The sequence below is a fragment of the Lontra canadensis genome, unplaced genomic scaffold (genome assembly GCF_010015895.1).
Source record: "Lontra canadensis isolate GAN:19392208 unplaced genomic scaffold, GSC_riverotter_1.0 scaffold93, whole genome shotgun sequence".
Taxonomy (NCBI): Eukaryota; Metazoa; Chordata; class Mammalia; order Carnivora; family Mustelidae; genus Lontra; species Lontra canadensis.
In genome coordinates, this window is record NW_022631087.1 from 122,341 (window position 1) to 145,838 (window position 23,498).

Sequence of the window (23,498 nt, forward strand, 5' to 3'; positions counted from 1 at the left end):
AAAGGAGTGTTTACAGTTAAGGTGCCTGCGCAGGTATCTCTCTACTATGCAGTGCAGAAGGAAACAGTCTCTGGAGGAAGTCGGAGAAGCTGTAACTGCTATTAGGCAAGTTTACATTTTGAAAGATGATGGCCAGAAGCCAGGGAAAAGCATCCGTCCCAATGCCATCTGTGGCCCATGATTTGAAGAGATTCTGCCTTATGGTTTTAAAATCCTTAAAATCAGGTATAAAAAGAAAAGTAGTCTTCAAAGAAATGTCGAAGCAGCTGTGGCAGCCAGCAAATACTGTGTACAAACCTATTCAGTTTTGGGTGGTGATACTTTCTGTATTTGGTAATTAGTATGAAGGTATAACAGAAGTTTTTAAAGGCTTTCCTGCTGAAGCTTAAACTAAAACGTGAAGGATGAGTGAGACTTAGCCAGGCACAGGAAGAGAAAGAATGTTCTAGGCAGAGGGAAGTATATGTGGGCAGAAGAGGCAAAGAACATGGTACAAGGAGCCATGAGACTAGGGTGACTGGAGCATAACAAGCAAGAGGAAGTGAAACTTGGGGAAGTAAGGAAAGTAACATTTGCAGCTTCAAAAGAAACCATAAATTAAACCTGAATATTTTTCAGACAGTATAGTGTCGTTCCTTAAAAAATAAAATTAGTTGAGATTGTTCTATTTTTTACTCACGAATACACTGACTTAATATGAGTTTAAGGTCAATATGCATAAATTATTACATAAACATACATAAGTTGTCTAATATAGAGAAACAAAAAATATACATATAGGATAGCCTAGTTTTTGGTATAGATCTTACCTGGTATCATTTGAATGATTCAGAAATGTATTTTATCACATAAAGCAACAAATATTATCTTGTTTTGGACTGTTGATAAAATAACTTTCCCTAAAGAGAAAATATTTAGATCTTAAAAATCTTGTACCATGGGATGCCTGGGTGGCTCAGTTGGTTAACCCGCTGCCTTCGGCTCAGGTCATGATTCCAGGGTCCTGGGATCGAGTCCCACATCGGGCTCCTTGCTAGGGAGGGAGCCTGCTTCTCTCGCTGCCTCTGCCTGCCACTCTGTCTGCTTGTGTGTACTCTCTCTCTCTCTGACAAATAAATAAATAAAATCTTTAAAAATAAATAAATAAATAAAAATTAAAAAAAAAAAATCTTGTACCATAAGATTTTATTCTTGGCAAATGGCAGAAACTATTTTTTCCATTTATCATGCTTAATTGGTAGTGCTACAGAAATCCTTTCAGTTGGCCCTCATAACTATGTTCAATTTGCTTTATGAAAGGAAACTGGTATTCCTTTAACCCACTAAAGCAATCCAGAAAAGAGGCAATAAGGCATATTTTTGAGGAAAGGAAAATACTGTATAGATATTACACTGTAGGAGGAAAAAATATACAAACAGCTTAATCCATCATCATACCCAAGTATATGACATTGGGAAGGGAGCATTAAAAAAAATTATAATTCTCTCTGGACCTGGCAGCTCTGTTATGAGGCAGGGAGGGGAGAGAGAGAAGCTACTCAAGTCCTGTTTATGACTTAGTCACTGAAGCTCTCAGATACTCATAAAAGTGATAACTACCAAGTTATAAAGAAAACACTTAGGTTAACATAGGAGCTTATCTACTTAAGAAGTTCCAGGGGAAAAAAACCTGACATTCAGTGAAATGCAACACAGGCCAAGTAAGAAGCCAACACTCCGTCCTACATGCATAAACAGAAGGTGTGTACCTGACACATGGAGAAGGCGAATGTTCTTTTAGAGGAGAGAGGCCATACAACCCAAAGTTGACCTGATTTCACCTAAAGTTTTAGTACTACAAACAAATTACTAAATTTAGACATTTGGTTTATATTGATATAAATCTTAACGTTGTCTAATTCCTTGATAATTAAACATAACCCAATCTTTACTTTTAGAGAAAGAATCTGATAAAGACCAAGTGCTTTTATCAGTTCTATACTTATACATTGCCTGGACCAAATGGAAACTACTTCAGAAGTACACTAACGTGGAAATACCAAAAGCCTTAAAATTTTGTGTATCTGTTAACTTAGCAATTCACTTCTAAGAATTTATTTTAAGAAAACAGTCATGGATGTACACAAGAGTCAGTGAAGTGTTGTTTTATAACTGTGAAAAGATGCAAATAGTCAAAACGTCCAGTAGAGGATTAAATAAATTATGGTTCAGCCATACAACAGAATAACAAATGAATAAAAATAAAAGACTATGTAATGACCTGGGAAAGATGTTTACAATATATTATTAAGTGAAAAAAGCAGGTTACAAAACAGTATGCAAGTATGAGCCCATTTTTATAAAAATATACATATTTAGCAAAGTAAAAGGACAAATGATATTTACCAAAATATTAACATTGGTTATTTCAGCACAATAGGATGATAGTTGGTTTTGCTTAACACCCTCCCCTTTTTTGCCTATTTGAGTTTTCTGTAATGAAGATTATTTTTTAAATGGGAAGGTAGTGAGGGAGTTACTAACCTCAGATTAGCCCAGATGTGCCCCCAAAGTCTCCTTCTGGCAAGGTAAAATATTTCTGTTCAGCCTGCATCTATGAAATTGCTTCTATTTTATAAATTTGAGCATCCTTCCAAGATGACATTTAAATTGTCTTTTAGGCAAACTACACAATAGCAATTGTTGATATTAAAAAAAAACCCAAAACACTCAGGTTAATTACCACCAAAAAGAATAGATGCGAAAATACAAATCCTCACTTTAAAAAAGGAACAACCCAAGTACATACTACTAAATTATACAAAGTTACATTATCTGAGTTTAGTTTATCGCAAAGATCAAGACAGCACACTAGAAGTTGGGGCGCTTCTGTTTCACACCATTCGCAGCATCCACTCTGCTCTCCACGGCATTCACTCACCCACGCAGAGAAAGTTCTGTATACACACCACGATGTCTGATATTTCTTGGTTCCCATAGTATAATTAGGAAACTTGACACTTCAATTAAAAAGGTAAAACGAGGACATTTACCATCAGACTATAAAATTCCTCTTCTGGAAGAGGATACTATAGTATTTGAAGATATGCTTTGGAAAAATCATATAAAAATGAAAAGGGCACCATTTCAAGAGCAGTAGGACTACATTAAACTTAAATGAATTCCAACACTCAGAAGTAACTCGGAAACAAATTTGGTCTTAACAAAAGCTCCAATAAACTAAAACTATCTTAACAGGCACAATGAACAGTGTAAACACTGTTACTGGGCACCAAGTTTAATAGGGCAGACAATGTTTGCTTCTGCATTCACACTTAATTTTTCAATTACATTTTTAAAAAATGGTGCTGCTTAAGCTATGTATGTTTTACAAAAAATTAATTTTAATAAATATGGCAAATGCTAAAAATCTAGCTAGGTTACCATGCAAGGTATTATATAACCAAGACAAACTCAAATGTATAACAAAGGCAACTTGCATTCAAAATGAACTCTACCCTTATATTTTATTAAAAGGGCAAACATCATGAATTAACCCAGCTGCTTACTTGAATTACAAAAGTAACATGATTCAATATGAAAATAAGAAACTGTCTACAAATCTCTGACAGTAATAAATTGCAATATACAATGCATACAGGAGTCATACAGAGCAACAAACTCTCGTACAAAACAAAAATATTTTAATACCTTTAAAATCCAAATTTTTCTTTAAAATCATTCATGAAAAAGATTCTCAAGTCAGAATTAACACCTCAATTAGTCAAGCATCAGGAAGCTACATTACAGCTATTTAATATACAAAGAGACATCGTTCCCCCAGTCACTTCCTTCTTAATGTCTCTGTTTCCAGAATCGTACAGACTCTTTCCCTTCTCTCCACTCCCCATGCCACCATTTCTTCAGATCATGAAAACTGAATTTGTTGAACACCAGAAATCTAAGGTCAGAAAATTTAAATTGAGCAGAATTAAAGAAAAAATATATTTTTAAAACAAAATATATATTATTTTAAAAAATAACATAAACATTCAAAGAGTAAAAACAATAGACAATGAAAAATAAGTCTACTTCCCACTCCAAATCTCCATCCTGTCTACCCAAGGGAGCTACTTAATAATTTCTTATGCATCTTCCTAGAAATCTATGCAAATATGAATATGTGTGTACCTATTTTTAATCAGTAAGAGAATACACAATTACATATTTTGAGAAAGCAATTTCTAACAACCTTCTTGATCGGGTCCTTAATAATAATACAGTCAGGTCCTTGAACAACACAGGGGTTAGGTGTGCCAAACTCTGCACAATTGGAAATCCTCACAAAACTTCTGACCCCCTCCAAAAACTTAACCAGCCTACTATTGACCAGAAGCCTTACCCAGAATATAAATAGTCAATTAACACATATTTTGTATATGTATTACATACTGTATTCTTACAACAACACTAGAGAAAAGTAAATGTTATTAAGAAAATCATAAGGAAGCGAAAACCCCACCTACGGTGCTGTAAAAACTCTGCACTTAAGCGGCCCAGTGTAATTCAAACCCATGTTGTTCAAGGGTCAACTGTGATGTGCTGCAATTAACTACCTGTGACAAAAATCAATGGATACAATCAATTTTTTAAATAATTTAAGCTACAAAGAAAGTTGTATTTTACCTGTTGATATGATGTTGTATAAACCATAACATTTTGTTGTTGACCATCTGCAGTTATTAAGCCAGCTGGTAACTGGTTAGCTAGAAGACAAAAAAAAAGTTAAACCAGGAAAGAATCGCATCTCCTCTTTGGGTCTGAACCCGAAAGTCATGCCATGCAAGTCTAATGACAATTCTGTCACTAATCAAAGTCATCTTGAACAAAATCATAAACCCTCAAATTTAGCATTAAAAAAGCTCCCTAAAAAGCACATTTTTCGTACTGCAAGTGTTCAATTTTCTGAATCTTCATTTCTCTAAAATATACTTGAGCTGACTGCCCATGTGTACAAATCTGCAGAGACTGGATGGGGTTTCTAATTCATAAGCAGACCTATACCATGAGGCTTAGCTGGGAGCAACACTTACAGGAACTAAGCAGCATGTATTTTATGTACGAGAAATGCAAAATATATATCTATAAATTGTAAATGAGAAACAGAATCACCACAGACCTTTTATTTAATCAATATGACAATATTCTTTTTTTTAAGATTTTTTATTTTTAAGTAATCTCTACACCCAACATGGGGCCCAAACTCACAACCCTGAAATCAAGAGTCCTACACTCCTCCAATGGAGCCAGCCAGGCACCCCTATTCAGTTTCTTTAAACACCATTCAGTTCAAATTAATTTCAGTCGCAACATTTTACCTTACAAGCTATAATTCTCAACATTCCTATCTCATGTGAATCGTAAACCAAAAACTAGCGGCTATGGAAATCAGAACTATGGCTGAAAGACTGTAACGTCCGAAGAGTTTAAATTTCTACGCTTATCCCTCACTGACTTCAAACATAAGGGCATGAACTAATAAGAACTATTCAAAATACTCAGGGCTGATATTCCAAAAGTACCGTTACATTTAGCATTAGTAACTGCTAACTACATGAATTATATGAACAAATTTCGTTGCATAAATGTATCATAACACTGCTTACTAAATGCCTCCTCTGTGAGTTCTTCACTTAGTCCATCCGTAGCTGTGACTGTTCCACCAATTCCTTTCTCTCCTTTCATAGCCTGGGGAAGGAAAAATCAAAAAAGGAATCACGGGTATTCAAAAGATACTGTTTTCTAGATGAAAATGCTTATTTCCTAAAATTAGGAGCTTCTATTATTACAAACACTGCACAGAGTATTTATTTACACTTCTGGTTAATTACATATGAAGAGGCCCTTCAAAATGCTAACTTCTTCTATAAGCAGTAATCATCACAAGACAGCGTTAGTAATGACCTAGAAAATCTAAAATATTTATGGATAAAAATAAATTATTCTAATTCCAAAATACATCAAAAGGAAAATAGAAGTCTACTTACAGATGAAGTAGTCTGCAAAATACTATAAATATTCAGCTCAAAAATCTACTATAAATGATCCAAATTATCTTTTAACTATATATATATAAATATAGCTCTGAGCCAAATGGGCAGTCCTGTAACAGCAAGTTTAAAGTTTTAAATTCCTAAATCAAAATTACAGGTTGGACCAAAGAGCTCTAAGTTTCCATCCACTCACTCTAAGATTCTATGATGCAAAAGATTTGGAAAAGTACTGTGAAGAATTTATACATTCTCTTCCTACTTTAATCATGTGACAATGCATACAACACTAATTCAATAGGATTCTAACATTAAAGCTATTAAGGAAGTATTTTGAAACCAATGTGAATCCTATATCAAGTTGGAGTGTGGAAATAAATACACTGATCTCAATTTATTTTCACAAAATTCGTACAATGGGCAAAGATAAACCCAAAAGGAAATGCAGAATTTAATAAGAAAGGGATACAGTTAGAATTCCCTTTTTCTTATCTAGAAGGCCCCAAGCTTTGAGGTGCTACCTCTTTTAAATTAATGACAACCACAGCATGTGTTATGATTACAGAGTGCTCACTACATGCCAAGCTAAAGGCTGTACCTAAATTATTTTAGTTCTCAATAGCCCTGGGAGATAGGTATTATTACTAACCTAACTTTATAGACCAGGAAACCAAGGCCTAACGTATTTAAGTAACCTGCCCAAGGTCTCATGTGGTGGAACTGGGACTCAGCCTCAGGTGGTTGGAATCCAGAGTCCAGGCTCTCGCTCATTACACAACTATGATGTCATTAGTAACAAAGGGAAAATGAAAGGACATACTATTTAAATACAGTAATCTAAGTGATTACATACTTCTTCTGATAAATGGTACATTTAAAAAGTTAAAGTGACTAGTATATCTTAGTTTCTTAAAAGCATAATGGAAGGCATTCTACTTACCTCTCTGAATTTCTGAAGGTATAATTTTAGAGGTTCTACATAACTGTCAAAGCCTAAGGTCGACATGGCAAAGAGAATATCTTCTCCATTGATTGTCTTCCGTTTCTCTTGATGGCATCTTTCACTTGCTTCAGATGTTATAAAGCTGATGAACTCACTTACACATTCTTGAACACATTCTTTGGCATCTTTTGCAATCTGAAGAGAAAAATCACAGGTAAATTTGCAGGGACTATCACCATCCCGTTCCTAACAACCTGCAAAAATAAAAAGCTATTCAGAAGAATACGAATTTCAGTTCGTGGCTGTTAATATCTCATCTCTGAAATAATATGCTAATTACATTGACACAATGTGTGCTATCAAAATTCCAACTCTTGGAGTAAGAATAAAAACTCCAATACCAATAAGAGAAGCTTTGACAACTCTTCTCCGAAAACAGGTATAATTTAGGTAAAAAAGCAATCACTGGATGTCCCTACCATCCCATAAAGATGAAATCTTACTAAGCAAATGCCCCAAGAAAATCAGACCCATGGTATATGTAGTCTACTGTGGTATCAGGTATCACTCCTCTGCCTTAGCATTTCCACAAATAAGGACACCAGAAAATTTTTAAAAGACAAAACACTGAATTCATGTAAGGTTTACAGGGGAATGAAATAATGACATCTGGTGACATTTTTATTACTGAAGATACCAAGTGTCAGGTACAGGTTTTGAGATTATTAGAAAAGCAGCACACACCTGCCACTTCATTTTAAAAGCAATTCTTCTTTTAAGGGTGTGGGGTTTCAAAGTCAAACTCTAATGAATTAAAGCATGCAATTCCAAAGCCACTTCTAAGAGAACAACAAAAATGCTTGCTGAAGCATACTGTCTGCTGCCTCCATGCCTATTTACATCCTGGAGAAAAGTAAACAAGAGCTGCAGCAAGATAATAGTGTGCTAGCTGTACGTGTGACTTCACATTTTCTAGTAGCTGGGTTTTTAAGAAGGTGAAATTGGGGCGCCTGGGTGCCTCAGTGGGTTAAAGCCTCTGCCTTCGGCTCAGGTCATGATCCCGGGGTCCTGGGATCGAGCCCCACATTGGGCTCTCTGCTCAGCAGGGAGCCTGCTTCCTCCTCTCTCTCTGCTGCCTCTCTGCCTACTTGTGATCGCTGTCAAATAAATAAACAAATAATATTTTAAAAAATAAAAAGTAAAATTAATTTTAATAATATATTTTATTCAGCCCAACAAATCCAAAATACTATCATTTAATAGAGCATAAAATGGATTCATTTTATTTTTTTTTAAGATTTTATTTATTTGAGAGCACGAGCAGGGAGGAGGAGTAGAGGGAGAGGGAGAAGCAGGGAGCCCAATGTGGGACTCGATCCCAGGACCCTGAGATCATGACCTGAGCCAAAGGCAGCCAATTAACCAACTGAGCCACCCAGGCACCCAGAGAATCCATTTTAAAACTGAGGTATTTTAATTATTTTTTTCATACTAAGCCTGCACAATCTGAAGTTCTGTTTTACATATACAGCACATCTTAATTCAGACTCGCCACATTTCAAGTGTTCAAGAACCATGTGGGGCCCGTGGCCCGAGGTGCAGGGCAGCACAGGGCTAGCAACAGAAACCGTAATCAGCAGTGTGCTTTATCTCCCCTCAAAGCATAAGGAGGACCTCTCATACTAGAACTTCTAGGCTTTGCCTAATATTATATTTCTTTGTGAGCTTTATTACTTTCGTAAGCACTTTATAAGCTACAATGAGAAAAAAGTTTATTATGAAATACAATATATAAAAAAAGTGGCTTCTAATTCAGACCAAGTGATGAATAGAGAGACGAGTTTTTTTAAAGCTGTTAAAAATAACTGTCTATACCACTGTCTGTCTCAAGACAGAACTACTTTAAAAAAAAACATGCCAGTTAAATTTAAATATACATTAATATTTATGATTATATAAAAATAGTTGCTTCCAAATGTAAGGATTTTCTCCGTATCAGTCCAAAATGACCCAATTTTGCTGCAACATTATAGAAGTCGCAACTCCATATGCCCAAACCTGATCGTTCTAATAATGCACCTGTTTTTCAAGAGATGGTTCATTCTATTTTATCTGCTTCACGGGGGGGCAGGGGAAGCGGGGGGCGGGGGGGCGGCGGGGGTGGGGGTGGGGACTGCACATGGAGTCCCGCTCAGTAACATGTAGCGCTGAAAGAGCTGCTGGACCTGGGGAAGGCCAAATGGCTGAAATCCATAGCTGACCATGCTCAGAACTACACACTCACGTAGGTCTCCGCTCCCCTGTCCCCTGGAAAAATAAACCCCGGTAAAATGTCTCCTCCGCATTACCTTTCCCGTTTGAGGTATGGCATTTTTCATTATCCTTGCTACATTTGCAATTGGAAGATAGATATCTTGTTCTCTGAAACTTTCTTTTGAACCATTTGTGTCTTCATGATCATTCATGCTGTCCTCAGTATCTAAAGAAATAAAAATGACTTAGGTTTAAAGTTTCTCATCATCTTTACTTCAAGATAGAGAAGACTACCTAAAATGATCTAAGATAAGAACCATCCTGGTTCATTTCCTTATCATTTTTAGGGAGGAGGATAGCAGTTCTTTTCATAATTCTGCCTCAAATCCTTTGATCCTCAACTCTGCCTACTAAAATGTTACCTACCCATTCGCAAAAAGCTCAAAAACATCTCCACAGCACCTTCAGAAGTGATCTCTCCTTTCACAAAATATCACAAAGTGCTTCTCTATGTCTTTTCTGACACATCTTGTAATTCTTTTTATTTCTCACCCTCCCTCTTCGATAACGGCTACCTTAGGCCAGGGATCAGCTCTGTGTACTTCCTAGAACTCAGTATAGCATCTTCCACAGAAGAATTACTCACATGTATTTGTTACATAACTTAGCTAGAAAATTTATAGACTATGACCTATTGTTCCTTGCATATGGCCAGATTACGAGGTTATATTATACAAAGCCAAGTTTACACAGAATGTAAAAAGTGGACTTGAATATTACTGAGCCAATTGGATTAATACTGTGTACTAACTTTTTGAACAAAGCTATAGCACTGATCCGACGTTCTTGCAAAAAGTGAATCCTTGAATTATATAGACTCAGATGTAACTGTAGCTTTCACAGTACCAGTAATAGCCCTTTTTAACTAAACTCAGTATTCTCTAAGTAATATGTACTCTTTCTAGGCACTTAAGCTGATTCAAGTTACAATTTTTTTTTCAAGTTACATTTTTACGTGTATCTGTTTCAGGATGAAGTAACTAATCACCCACCCCCAACTGCCTACCAAAACGTATATCTTAGGGGGGACCTGGGTGGCTCAGTCAGTTAAACATCCAACTCTCTATCAGTTCAGGTCTTGATCTCAGGGTCTGCATAGGGTCCTGTGCTGGGCATGGGGCCTGCTTGCGAGTCTCTCCCTCCTTCTGCCCCTTCCCCCACTCACACATGAGCTCTCTCCCAAAAAAGCATACTTTTTCTTTTAAAGTAGGCTCCACACCCAGCATGGAGCCCAGTGAAGGGCTTGAACTCACAGCTCTGAGATCAAGATCTGAGCTGCTATCAAGAGTCGGATGCCACCCAGGTTCCCAAAAAAAATACTTTCCTAGAACTCTCTTCTAGAATTCTTTTCCAGAACACATCACTCTTTTGCTGACTATTTCTAATAAAAACAGCCTTGTTTTAGACTATCACTGAACTTTGACACAAGATTGCTAATTTTCCTGTAAAGACAAAAGTAACCTGGAACATCACATTATTATAATTTCCACTAAGTTGTTTCTCTGGTGAATGTCTTTAATTGCGGCTTTCTCACCATCGTGAGGCTGTATCACGTAGTGGCTTCCTCCGATGTAGTCCGCAGAGATGCCTAGTTGAGAAGCATCTGTTGTAGCACTGTCGCCATCCATCTATGAGGAAAGACGTTTTGCAATACTCTTCAATAAAACATCTAAAAAAAACCTAATAAATTCGATACTCATAAACTGTCATAGGATGGGTCAATTAGTTTTCAAGGCATTAAGCTTACTAAAAGATAACATTTGTATCTCTTGATTTGGAATCCTTTCGATAATTTTCCAATGTTTCAAGATGCCCCTGTCTACTCTCTGTAGGTGATAAGCAGTAAGACCAACAGGGAAGCAAAACAAGGAAATGAATCTAAAACACACACCTCTTTCTTTGCAACTGCATAATCCTCACATAGAGTGCAGACAACCCTGACTTACAAACTAGCTTGTCCCTGGAGTGACAACCAAAGCCAAAGTCAGCTTAGTAGTCACCTAAAGTCACTGATTTCCATTACTTTCCACTCTCCTGCCACAGCCGGACAGCCCTACGCGAATCCTTTTGCTCTTGTGCATACCTTCTCTGCTGTCTCACAGAAGTTCCACAAGGGGCAATGTCTTGGTTCAAACTGCTGTTTGGCATGAGAAGCATACAGATTCCTTGAACAAATCTGGGACCACACAACCTGAAAGCACACCCTACTTTGAACCAGCCTAACAGCTCTAATTCTACTCCACAATTCCCCACTCCTGCCCCCACCCTCAAACTTCAGATTCTTTAAAAAGAAAAAAAAGGGGACAGGGTGGTCAGGGAGACTGGGGATCTGCATAAGAAGACAGTAAAATTATAACCGTAGACAAAAATGAGAATTAAAATGACTGTTTTTAAAAGAAGCCTGCTTAATTAAGTTCGCTCAGAGCTAAAAGAATTCTAAGAGGGAAAACCTAGAGAAAACTGCACATAAGCCCTAAACTGTCTTCATTCCATTTCACCAACATGGCAAACCCTGGAAATCTTTCCACTTTGCAAATAATACTATTCAAAACAATAAGGGACTAGCTATCTGTGGGTGGAAAAATTGTTAAATGCATTACCTAAATAAAAAGCGTAGCAAAAATTAAGTATAATCTATACATGCTTTCAGTCCAAATCAAGAGACACTTGATCCTACATGTTTATCAGGGCCAGAACATTGATAACAAGTTTAATGTTATTAACTCTACAATTTAAGTCCTTGTGTGCCACATCATGTTTTCCGGCTCTGTTGGATTTTCATCTACTCGTAAAACAGCACGCCGGTTTCCAAGTCTTCAATAACATGACAATTCTTTGATACGTCTGTTGACTGGTGTTTAATTTAATTGTAGATAAAGATACATTTCCATAATCTATATAGTTTTCTAAGGGGCTGGAGAATAGAATTCACCTACTTTAAATAATTTGCACAAGTACAAGGTACCTATTTATTGATACTTCATAGTGGTTTCTAAAAGGTAGTAAACAACGGTCAGTGAGCTCTGATTCTGACTCTCCTGATCCCTGAAAACATCATCCCTACCCATTAAATGTGTTTCTATATAAAATGAAAATAGTATCACCTTCCCCATCTTAAACAGCTAATGTGAAACAGTACCCAAAAATAAATGCTATTTTAATCTTAAAATGCTAACAAGATACTAGGAGAATGGTCTTTTTTTTTTTTTTACGATTTTATTTATTTGACAGAGAGAGATCACAAGTAGACAGAGAGAAAGGGGGAAGCAGGCTCCCTGCTGAGCAGAGAGCCAGATGTGGGACTCTATCCCAGGACCCTGAGATCATGACCTGAGCCTAAGGCAGAAGCTTAACCCACTGAGCCACCCAGGTGCCCAGAGAATGGTCTTTAATAGATATGATGATGGATTTATTAGCCATGAAAGAGAGCTTAATTAAGATAACTGTGAATTGACTAGTTTTTATAATGCCCTGAGGGAGATTAGGGAGATGACAGTTTAGGAGAAAGGACCAAAGTGGTTGTTTCAGAACCTACAACTGGAAACAAATCTTTGTTGGGGTAGGGCAGGGGGCATCTGTCTGGGGGATCAATTAATTTATAAATTTAACATGAAAAAAGTATTAAAGGCAAAAAGTTTAAATCAAATTTTCTTGTCATACACTGGAATTAGTAGCAAGATTATCATTTGGATTCACAGGATTAGCCTCTAAACCTCAGTCTTCTAAAAAATACTCCTGAAAGTATTTCAGAGTTGTCAGAATGAAAGAAAGGGAACCTGCTAAAGAGCTGTGTACTCAGGAGATGGTGATCCAACCCGCCCTCCCGCCCTTCTTCTTTTTTTTTTTTTTTTAAGGTCATGTTTTTCTTTTTTTTTTTTTTTTTGAAGATTTTATTTATTTACTTGACAGACAGAGATCACAAGTAGGCAGAGAGGCAGGCAGAGAGAGAGGGGGAAGCAGGCTCCCCGCTGAGCAGAGAGAGCCCGATGCGGGGCCTGATCCCAGGACCCTGGGATCATGACCTGAGCCGAAGGCAGAGGCTTTAACCCACTGAGCCACCCAGGCGCCCCCCAACCCGCCCTTCTTGAGAATAAGCAGCACGTAGCAGACTTAGCTGTGTGTGTCTCTGGGTCTGCAAGCTGTAGCTTTCTGTCATTTCATCACACCTGTCTTCCTATCTTTCTACCTTAAAATCCTGCCCCATACTTTAATCCCAGTGTTCTCCCACTCTCCTGAAATCTTTCTGATTTACCCTATTCTGCAAGCCCAAAATGAGTGTCCCCTTCTTCTGAATCACCAAGATACCTGGTAACAAATCAAGCCTCATCTTTGATGCTTACAATCTGCTAGCTGTTCACATATATATAATATGAGTGGGGAAATGAGGCAGAGGTACTTGCTAGATACATCCCAGAGGCTTTTTCAAGGTCTAAACTTCCTATAAAAATATTCAAAATAGGCTGGAGATTTTAAGTAAACCAGTCAACACATACTTACCAAGTAAGCCCCTGGTATTTATCAGGTCTGTGCTCTGTGCTGGTGATGGAGCCTCGTCAACAACATAGACAAGATCTCTGTCCTCATCTTGCAGGGAAGACAAGTATTACGTAAACTAGTGGTAGGGGAAAGGGATGAGGAGTGTAGTCTATTAATACTTCCAAGGCACAGGCTCTGGAATCCTATCACCTGGTTTGAATTCCTTCCTACTTACTTGCCATGAGACCTTGAGCAAGTGAAATGAAGACAGGACTCACCACGGAAAAACTCAGCATAGTATAACAGGAGTACTCGATAAATGTTATATATAGCTATTAAATAATTACAATAACTAATTACTAGTGCCAAGTGCTAAGGAAAACAAAGGTGTTTTGTTATATGCTTTGAGAGCTTATTGCAAAAGGGGCCATACTAGTCTGGGGAGTCAAGGAAGCGGTCTCAGGAAATGACATTTAAATAGATGAAAAGATAGAAATCAGTCAGGCAAGGAAGAATGGGAAAAGAATGTTCCAGGCAAAGGAAACAGAAATCTGCTACTGGTGGACTAGAATGAACTAACAAGAGGCTAGATGAAGTGGTGCCTTGTGGACAAGCGCAAATCAAAGGGGAGTCTGATTTGCACAGTTCTGCTAAGACTCTGGCTTCAGTCCAGTGAAGAAATGGAGGAGCAAGAATGAGGGCAGAAGACCACGAAGGACCATGAAGTTGCAGTCGGAGCATGAACTCAGGCAAGATGAACATTCATTCCCCAGATTGGTCCAGGACAACAGCAGTGGAGATCAAGGGGAGCAGAGGAAAGAGCCTTGCAGGAGGTCAAATCAACAGACCTGGTGACTGAGTGAAAATGAACCAGAGGAAGGACCGAGGGGATGCTGCTGGGTTCTTGCAGCCGCGGAGATCGAGAACGGGAAAGGCAGGGAATGGGAGCGCTGGGCGATGAGAGCTGAGCTGGAGCCGGTGACCACAAATGTGCAGTGGCACAGTCATGACACATCCGCAGCTGGGGGAAGAGGAGGGAAGCTAGAGTGCTGGGCCTTATCCAGACAGCAAAGAGGGAAGGGCATGCAGGAGAGCAACGAGACAATGGGTAAAACAGCCAATCGTTAGAGCCAAGAAAACTAGTAACTACAGACAAATAGTAGTTCAATCCCATTAAATTAATGCGATTGACTATTCTGTTTACTTAGTTGAACTGATATTGTTTTCTAAAATATTATGTGAAATCAATGGTTGGCTGGCTAATACAATAATTTGGTGATGTAGCAGTATTTAAATTACACTAATAATTTGTTGCAAATGCAGGAAATAGTTCCCTCTTCAATACATTTAACATTTATTGAGCACTTTCTAAATATCTCATGCAGTGTTCATGACCCTGTGAAGCAGATGAGAAAATTGAGGTTATAGAAGGCTAATGACTTGCCAAAGGTGACAGAGTAAATGGGATTTAAATCCAGAGTCTCCAATGCCAAGTACTTTACAGTATTTGTTCCTAATAGTTTTTCCTGTAGTCCATAAGCCTAAATCTATACTTTGGCCTCTCTAAATTCCAGGTCTAATGACTATATATTAAAAACATTTAAAGTTGCTTCTCAAGCCAGGACATTATCTGTGGGATGTAAGCAATACACCTGGTTTGGGGTTCAGGATCAAGAGCAATCATGGGCCCTTAGGGCAGACCACCCAGGTCTGAGGCTGGGCTCCCTACTTACGAGCTGTATGTCTTTACTTACTGTCCTCTTAGTACTTCAGCTTCCCCATTTTTAAGATGGAGTTGCCATGAGAAGTGAAGTTATTAGATAAAAAGTACTTAGCAAAGTGTATGACACATAGTAAGAACTCAACAAACATAACCTAATATTATTTTTGTCTCTTCAAATACAGTTCTCACCCTTCTTTCCAGGCACAGTTTTTCTCTCTCACGTAACCCCTTTCACCTGTTCTCTGGACCAATTCCTTTTTATCTCTTTGAGGATAAGAAGTGACAGGAAGATTCCTTCCCTCTAATGGATCTTCAGACCAGCTGCTTCGCTCTTTCTTCAACACGCTCACACTCCCTCACTGAACACACAGAAGTACACCCAGCCCTGGAAAACCGAGATTCCAAGCCACAGCCTTGGCTAGCGATCACGGTCACCCCAACGGTCCTCACGCATCTCCGCATTCCTATTGCAGCTCCCTGGCATGTGCTTCTCCACCCCACCAGGATACTGAACCCGCTCTCGGAAGTTGCCAGTAATCTTGCCTTCATTCCTACTTGGCTGTTGTTAGTAGTGCTGGCCACTGAGAACCCCACACTTACTCGTGAAATTCTCTTCTCCCTTGATTTTGAACAATATCCTTTTCCCGGATTATTGTTTCCTCCACACAGCCCAGTTGTTAGTTTCAGCCAAGGTTATCCTCTCCTGTTTCTTCCCTTACTCTCTTAATGAACTCATTAAATACCACTTCTATGCTTAGAAGTCCTAAATCTACAACCACATCCTGCCTGCCACTCCAGTGAGCCATGCCCGTAGAATATATCTGATATCCCATCGCTGCCAACTTAAGATTTTGGAAAATGAAACTCACCCTCCCCGTGTCCTGCAAGGAGGCAGTGGCTGAGAGCTCCTCATCTGTTTTCTAGCTACTGTGATCCCACCCTCCCAGGCTAATTATACCAATGTCATCTTAGATTCTTCTGTCTCCTCCAAGTTCCACTTCTTGTAATAAGTTTCCTGGATATGCCCTTCCTTTCTCTCCTGCCACTGCATTACTATCGAACCTACCAGGGTACATATTGTTTTAAGACGGATCTCACTCAAATACCGTTTCTATAGCGCCTGACCCTGGAACGTTCTAAAAGTCTTCAGCATCAAATCCAAACCTAGTTTTTCCATGGCTTTTCATGAGTGGATCCCCCACTTAACTAAACTTGTTTCCAACTCTATCTTCAGGGCTGATAAAAATCTTAGTGCTAGAATGTGCCTTATTTAAGGATCACCAGGTACAGCTCTTTTATTTTAGGGCTGAGGCATGAGTCATGGCTCAAGGAAGTTGTAACATGCCTGACATCACAAATATAGTAGCAGATTCAGAACTAAGTATCCAGACAGGAAAAGTGGTATCTCGCACTAAATTATCCTATGAAAACTCCACTTGGATGATGCAAATCTACTCCCCATGCCCTAAACATCAGTTACTCATCCCTGCCTTTAGGCTTTTGCTTTCGGTGATACCCTCCACTATCCAAATCCCACTCATCCTTCAAGGCTAAGTCCAAGACAGTCGCAACTACCCAGGCCTACCACGCCACTGGTCTTTTCATCTCTGCTATCCTTAGAACTAACATGTCCCATTCCCTGCACAATTGTCCTCTAAGCATTCAGTTCCACTGAAGCCCTTCTAGCAAAACAGACAAGCCTCTTAAGAGCTGGGACAAGCTTTTTATCTCGTAGTCTCCACAGCACTTATGGGCCCACAGGGAACAATACATGCAAGTCCCTAAAAAGAAAGAAGCAACAGGAATGAGTGAGTGGACGTACAGTCTGTCTAGACTTAAAGGACATTCATTCTGCTTGGGATCTCCAGTGAGACATTAGGTATAATTTTATTTCCAGCGAATTATTGTTCAAATCTAGTTAACAACCAAAATGGTACGACATACTTACCGTCATGAAATACTGTCAGAACCGTGTTGTCAGCGGTGTTCAGGAACACCTTCCTAAAAGGAGGGCTAATCTTCGCCCAACTTCAGCCTAGAAGATAAACATCTATTAGTAGTAACAACGTACTGCCTACAGGCTTTCTCCCTAGTAAAAATTTAAAAAGCGTGTATAATTTCACCTACTATTCTTATTCAACAGAGTGCAAAAAAGCAGGCGCCCAATAAAGGTTTCTTAAATTGGCAGATATATTTTGGAGACCTGGCAAAAAAGTTAATTCTATGGTAGGGAGGAACTGCTTTCCTAACATAACCCTGAATTTAGTCATGTTCATCATAAATATTTGTCACAACACCCCAAATTACATGCACGAGACAAAAATTTTTACACATCTAAATTCTTCAAAATATTAACACACAAGACACAAACACCCCAACTTAATCTTTCACTGATTTTCTTAATATTTTAGAGTGAGATTTAGGGAGTCCAAAAGCTCAAAAGGGGAAAAGAATATCTCAGAATACAATGCTTTTAAATTAAACACCTCGGATGATACTGAAAAGAGGATACATGATGCCCAGAGAACATACCCGGAGCACAATCAATTAGGACCTTTATTTATCATTTTAAAGCACCACCATTTTGGACTAAAATTGCATCTGAATGGCACTTCATTTTCACTGTAAGGCATAAATAGCTGAATAAATTGGTATCAATTACAATGTTACAATCTCCATTTCTCATTTGCTCTTTTCCCCTTTTTCAAGTGAAGCAATTAAATTGGGGGCAGGGGCAAAACAAAAACATATCCTTTCAGTGTTAATTTTAAAAGGAAGAGAAAATAATGCTATGCATTCAAGCATGAAATCTAGTAAACAGAAGAAAAAAAAAAATGTAGCCACGAATTGAATTGTTTAAATGTCAGTCCAGGCAGCAAAGACTGGCTGACATTGTCTACTCTGCTATAATCTTAAAAGCAATGTCTGATTTCTTTTTTAAATATTGTCCTCTTTCTAACCCCAAAACTGCCCAGAAGATTCCTTCCTTGGGGCTAGAAGCGTTTTTTTAAGAGTGTCTTTGAAAAAGAAAATCCTCAGTACACTTAAAATAATGGAGCTATATACATTTATGTATTTTGCTTGGGGGAGGGGGGCACACCTCACCACACTCTCTCACCCAAATAGTTTACTCGGTATATATTTAGAGTCAATATATTAAAGATAAACACTGTCACCTCATATGGTATATATTTTCCTAAAGGCAGGTTATGATATATGTGAAAGCTCAAGGGAATGCATACATCTGTTTAATGTTTGAAGAAATGCAAATTTGTATCCAAGAAAAGCAGCAGACCCTTCCTCCACCCTCCATTCTTTGGCATCAACAACCAGAGTTTTGCATCAATAGAATCCTTAAATTAAGCTACAGGAGCAGTGCGGGGAAGGAATAATCGCCTTTTAAGGAATTCTGGTTAAACTTTCAATACTTTACAAATAAAACCCTTATTTATTAATGCCACTTATATCGATCAGTTTATCTTACCACTTTATTTTGCCGATCAGTTTCCATACTAAGAAAGCCCAAACCACCCCAGGGATTCGTGGTGGCACGAACCAGGGCACCGTGGAGTCCATGCGGGTTAGTGGGATGCTATTTTTTTTTTAAAGGTCGTATGCTACCTAACCTTGTTTAAATTATCTTGTTACAGTACTTTGGCCAAGATTACGACTTGTGGGTGCTCTGTAATTCTTTGTTCTCGAAGACTACTGCTCCTCAGGCCCGGCAGATCCTCCCCGCCTCCCACCGAAGATTAAAACCTTAGTCCAATCCGAAAGGCTTCCTTCCCACCTTCGGGGCAAGTCCAGGGACCGCAAGCCGCCAGATGGCTGCATTCTTTACGTGCGTGTAAGCCAGACTGCGGGGAAACCAAATCCACTCCTTCCTCCCGGGGACCTGGCTTCCTCCCCACGAAGGTGCGCGGGCTGGCCCCGGCCCCATCGCCCGGCCCGGCGGACTGTCAGTCCCGCCGGTGCGGGGCGACCGCCCCTGGCGCGCATCCCCCGACTCGCCCGCCCAGGCCCTGGGCCCGCGCCCAACGCCTGCGGGCCGCCCGCCCGCCCGCTCGCGGCGCCGGGGCAGACAAAGCGGCCCGGCCCTGCCATGCCCCCGCGGGCCGGCAGGCGGGAGAGCGGGCGGGAGGGGGGCGCCCCCGGAGACTCCGTGCGGCAGCCCGGCCAAGGGCGCAGGGTCGGAACCGGGGTTCGGGCCAGTGCCCCCCGCTCGGCTGCCCGCACAAAATGGAGCCGGCCGGGGCGCCGCCGAGAGGGGGCCCGAGGGGGCCCCGGCGCCCCCTCCTCGGCCTCGGGCCCGGAGCTCGGCGGCGGCGAGCAGGAGGCGGCCTGGCCCGAGTCCCGCCGCTCCTCGGCCCGGAGCACAAAGAGCCGCGCCGCGGCCCCGCGCCCGCTCCCCGGCCGGGCCCGCAGCGGGAGCGGCCTCGCAGGCGCCGGCCCGGCCCCAGCCCAGCCCCGGCCCCGGCCCCGGGCGGGAGGGCGGGCGGGAGGGAGGCGAGTGGCCCCGGCCGCGGCGGCGTTGGCGGCGGGGACGGCGCCGGGAGGAGACGGACATTTCATTCGAGCTAAAGTGGAGTCGGTTTAGGAGCGATCATTGGCCGAAGCGAGACACAAACCTCCAATGCAGCCCTGGTTGGCTCCCGTCTCCAATCGGCTGTTTGGTTGGACAGAAAATGGCTGCGAAGGAACCAGTCCCAGCGCGGAGCTCCGCTTCCAGGACTCGGCCTCCCCTCCCTCCGCCGCGGGCCGCTTCCCTCGGCGCGACACCCTCCCTCCGCGCCTCCCGCGTGCCCGCCCGCCGCGGCCCCGCCCCGGCCCCGCCCCCGGCCGCGGCCCCGCCCCGCCCCGCCCCACCTCCGCCCGGTGTGCGGAGTGGCGGCGGCAGCGAGAACCTGCAGAGTCGGCTGCGGGCTGCGGACCGCGGCGAGCGGCGGGTGGCTCCCGCGGAGGCTGCGCTGGGCGGCGGGCGGCCTCTGTGCTCAGCGGGGGCTTCCCAGGGCCGGGACTCGGGCACGCTCTTGAGGTCTATGCGGGTTTTCTTCCCACGGTGTTTTCCCGGGCCTCTGCGATGCGTGATTTCTCAGGCTTCCCTCCTTTTGCTGCCCCCCTCCCTCCCCCACGTGAAAGCGTCTCACCCGCCCAACGATTTTTTAGAAGGGGAAACCAAGGGCAGAAACCGCCCGCCAGGGCGACACTCGAGCTCCCGGGTGGATTTGAATGACGGCTCCCTCCTGGAATGCCTTCAGCACCTCGTGTTTTCCTTGTGTGCCTGTAAACGTTGCCAAACGCACCACGGCTCCCTCTCGGTCACGGAGCTCGGATGTTCGTTGCTCAGATTTCTTCTAAAGATACAGCCCTCTCCTTCAGGTTTAACAGGTTGGTCGGACGAGCCAGCCTTCACCCTGAATTTAAAATGTTGCGTTTCCTGTCCCCCTCCAGCGCCCCCGCCCCGCACCCCCAACAGTCGCTACCTGACATGTGGCTTTTCCCAACCAGATGATTATTTGGGCCGCAAGACTCCGTGCCCTGTTCTGGCCTCTGCAGCCAGGCACCCCCGCTGGCTTTTCCGGACTGCAGTGTGGGTCAGTCTTCCCCGGGCTGCGACCATCACAGATGGGCTGTGAGCCAGACACCGCCGCGCGCTGCAAAGGGCGGCAGGATTTCTGCAACGGGAGCCGGCAGTCGCGTTCCCTTTACTTCCACTAAACAAGTGGCCCGGTGCCACATTAAACTTTCCAGCTTTAATCATTTAAAAATATATAGCCATGTTTTATTTATAGAGCTCCTACTGTTTCTCCGCATATTTTAACATTTCAAGAGCAAATAAGGAAGCAATGACAAGTGAAAGCCTCCGAGTTATTCCAAGAGGAGTTAAGTAGCAATGCCACTGTGCAATCAGACACCCTGAGTTGAATTCCAGCTCCCCTCGTACTGTTTTACGACCCTGGCCGCATTTCTTTGCCCTTCCCTTGTAGTTTCCTCACCTCTGTAATGAGACTGATAATTGCTCGCTACTTCTTAGGATTGTTTGGAATTAAAGAAAATGCACAAAGAAAACCCTAAAAAGAAAAAAAAAAACAGTTGGCCTCCTATCTTAAGATCTTTATATGATATGAATTTCAATCTCCATCAAACTTTTAAAAAACTGTCATTTGCTAAAAAGGGGTAAAACTGGCCTACCTTGGACCTCTCCCTTGAGGATGACCCATGCAAGTGGAGTTTTCAGAGTGAAATGATGTGCTCAAAGACAGGAAATATAAAAAAAGGAAGTAGTAGGATTGAGAGATGTATGACTAATCCACACACTGGATGATGAACCAAACGCTGCACGATGACTGCTTTTCCTGAGTTCATATGCTCTTATTTCAGTACTGTTGATCTAACAGACATGCTCAGTTCTGATGCAACAACAAGGTTCCTCAGCTCCCACTGTTTATCAAGGGCTGTGTCAGGAGCCCCAGGGCGGCAAGGGTGGATAAAGCACTCTCCTTACTCTGGGGACCTAACTCTAGAAGATAGGGACCTACCTAGACCAAGCCCCTCTGCTGCTGAATCCCAGGTCATGCTGGCTTGACAATCTGTGTTCTCTGTGCCCTTTACACCTGCATTCAGGAAGCCCCCCAGTAAGTGTTACCCCCATTTTTCATGATCACATGATGAAAGACATGTATCACAGTTCAGTTGTGGAAAAGACATTATCTAGACTAATCCAGACTTTTCTTTTTTTCTCTTGACTGTTCAGATATTTTATTGCTTCTAGGCTTTTCATTAAAGGTTAGAGGATCAGTGATTGTCTCTTTTACTGGTCCACACATCATAGCTGCCCCTTAACTTATACCATTATTTATATGAGCCATAATTCAGCAAACAACAAAGCAGGATCCTTGGCACAAGGAAGACTTCCGGGTTGGATTTTACTTTATGACTTTAATGAGGCCTCATAGAATTTCCGTAATGGTAGCGTCTAGTATAGAATGAATGATCTCTGTTTCCAACTTCCTGATTCTATTCTTGCCCCTTTCTTCTCCGTCCGTTCTCTGAAGTCGAGGCCTGGAAGGATCTGGCTTCTGCTTTTCTCTCCCTCCCCCACTTACGCCTCCATCCTTACCCCCTTCCACCTTCAACACACACTGGTCTTGCCTCTGCCACACACACACATGGCTCTTGTCTTAAGGTCTTCATGGCTCCTTTTCATCTTTGAGGTCTTATTCTTCAAAGAGGCTCTCCCTCACCCCTCCTAAAGTAGCCCCACCTGGTTACTCTGTAATGTCATCTAGTCATGTCACCTCATGTGAAGGTAAACACTGTTCTCTTCACGCCAATCTACTCAGCCGAACTGGATTGTCTTGTTTATTTATGGTCTGTAAATATATCCAAAATGCGGGCCCTTCCCATTTTCCCCCATGACTACCACCATGGTTCAAGCCATATCTCCTCTTGCCAGGATGACGGCAGTGACCTTCTAACTTGTCTCCCTACTACCCCCCTTGCCTACACAGCAGCCAGAGTGATTCTCTAAAAATGTAAATGAGATCCTGTCACCCTTCTGCTCAGAAATCCTCCAGTACCTCCCAGGTTCTCTCAGAGTAAACGACAAAGCTTTTAGGGTGGGCTTGCAAAGCGGAGGGTGACAAGTGTGTTCATTCTAAGTTGAACAAAGGAAAAGATTAATTGTTCTTTGGTCGTAGTACAACTAACAACCAGAATCTTTTCAACAATCAGTGACAACCTCTCACTCGGTGACAGCTCCCCGCTTCAGAAAGTCAGCCAATCAGTGACAGCCACACTCCAGTAATCCTGCTTCCTTAGCTAAAGGTCGACTCATTCCCCAAACAGTCCAGCTTCAAAAAGTGGGAATCTCTGAACCCACACTTTCCAAAACACCACGTAAGTCCACAGATTTCATTGTTCACAGGCTCTGCCTTACAATGCGGTTGTTCTTTGCTTAGCAAGAAATATATTCTGCACTTTTTATTTGTTTCTTTCAGAAATGAATGGTGGC

General features: G+C 41.6%; 2 protein-coding genes across 8 annotated transcripts in view; one reads left to right on the top strand and one right to left on the bottom strand.

Moving 5' to 3' along the window:
- Positions 1–19,187, top strand: part of HCFC2 (host cell factor C2) — a 63,942-nt gene extending 44,755 nt beyond the window's left edge. The window contains exon 17 of one of the 3 annotated variants that reach the window (XM_032836750.1): positions 19,135–19,187. In XM_032836750.1, the coding sequence (XP_032692641.1) occupies positions 19,135–19,172 (38 nt within the window). In that variant the 3' untranslated portion in view covers positions 19,173–19,187. Of the gene's footprint in view, positions 1–1,937; positions 2,158–19,134 lie in introns of those variants that run through there. The other 2 variants (XM_032836748.1, XM_032836749.1) reach the window with 2 other exon arrangements.
- Positions 3,481–21,697, bottom strand: NFYB (nuclear transcription factor Y subunit beta). Of its 5 annotated transcripts, none has more exons than XM_032836755.1 (8): positions 21,677–21,697; positions 17,433–17,519; positions 10,820–10,913; positions 9,321–9,451; positions 6,970–7,167; positions 5,646–5,727; positions 4,666–4,745; positions 3,481–3,940 (listed from the first exon to the last, which is right to left on the bottom strand). In XM_032836755.1, the coding sequence occupies exons 2-8, from the start codon at positions 17,436–17,438 to the stop codon at positions 3,908–3,910; spliced, it is 624 nt and encodes a 207-aa protein (XP_032692646.1). In that variant the 5' UTR covers positions 17,439–17,519; positions 21,677–21,697; the 3' UTR covers positions 3,481–3,907. The 5 variants fall into 5 exon arrangements, with proteins under 5 accessions (XP_032692646.1, XP_032692643.1, XP_032692645.1 ...); XM_032836752.1 differs by lacking the exon at positions 21,677–21,697 and adding an exon at positions 20,113–20,250; XM_032836754.1 differs by lacking the exon at positions 21,677–21,697 and adding an exon at positions 19,111–19,253.
- Positions 21,698–23,498: the final 1,801 nt, after the last annotated feature.

What these genes read in the sequence shown, in the direction of transcription:
- NFYB (XM_032836755.1), bottom strand. An exon ending in CGTGATACAGCCTCACGATG is followed by an intron (nt 9,452 to 10,819) that starts GTGAGAAAGCCG and finishes TTATTTCTTTAG; the next exon opens with ATACTGAGGACAGCATGAAT. An exon ending in CCATACCTCAAACGGGAAAG is followed by an intron (nt 7,168 to 9,320) that starts GTAATGCGGAGG and finishes TTTTCTCTTCAG; the next exon opens with ATTGCAAAAGATGCCAAAGA.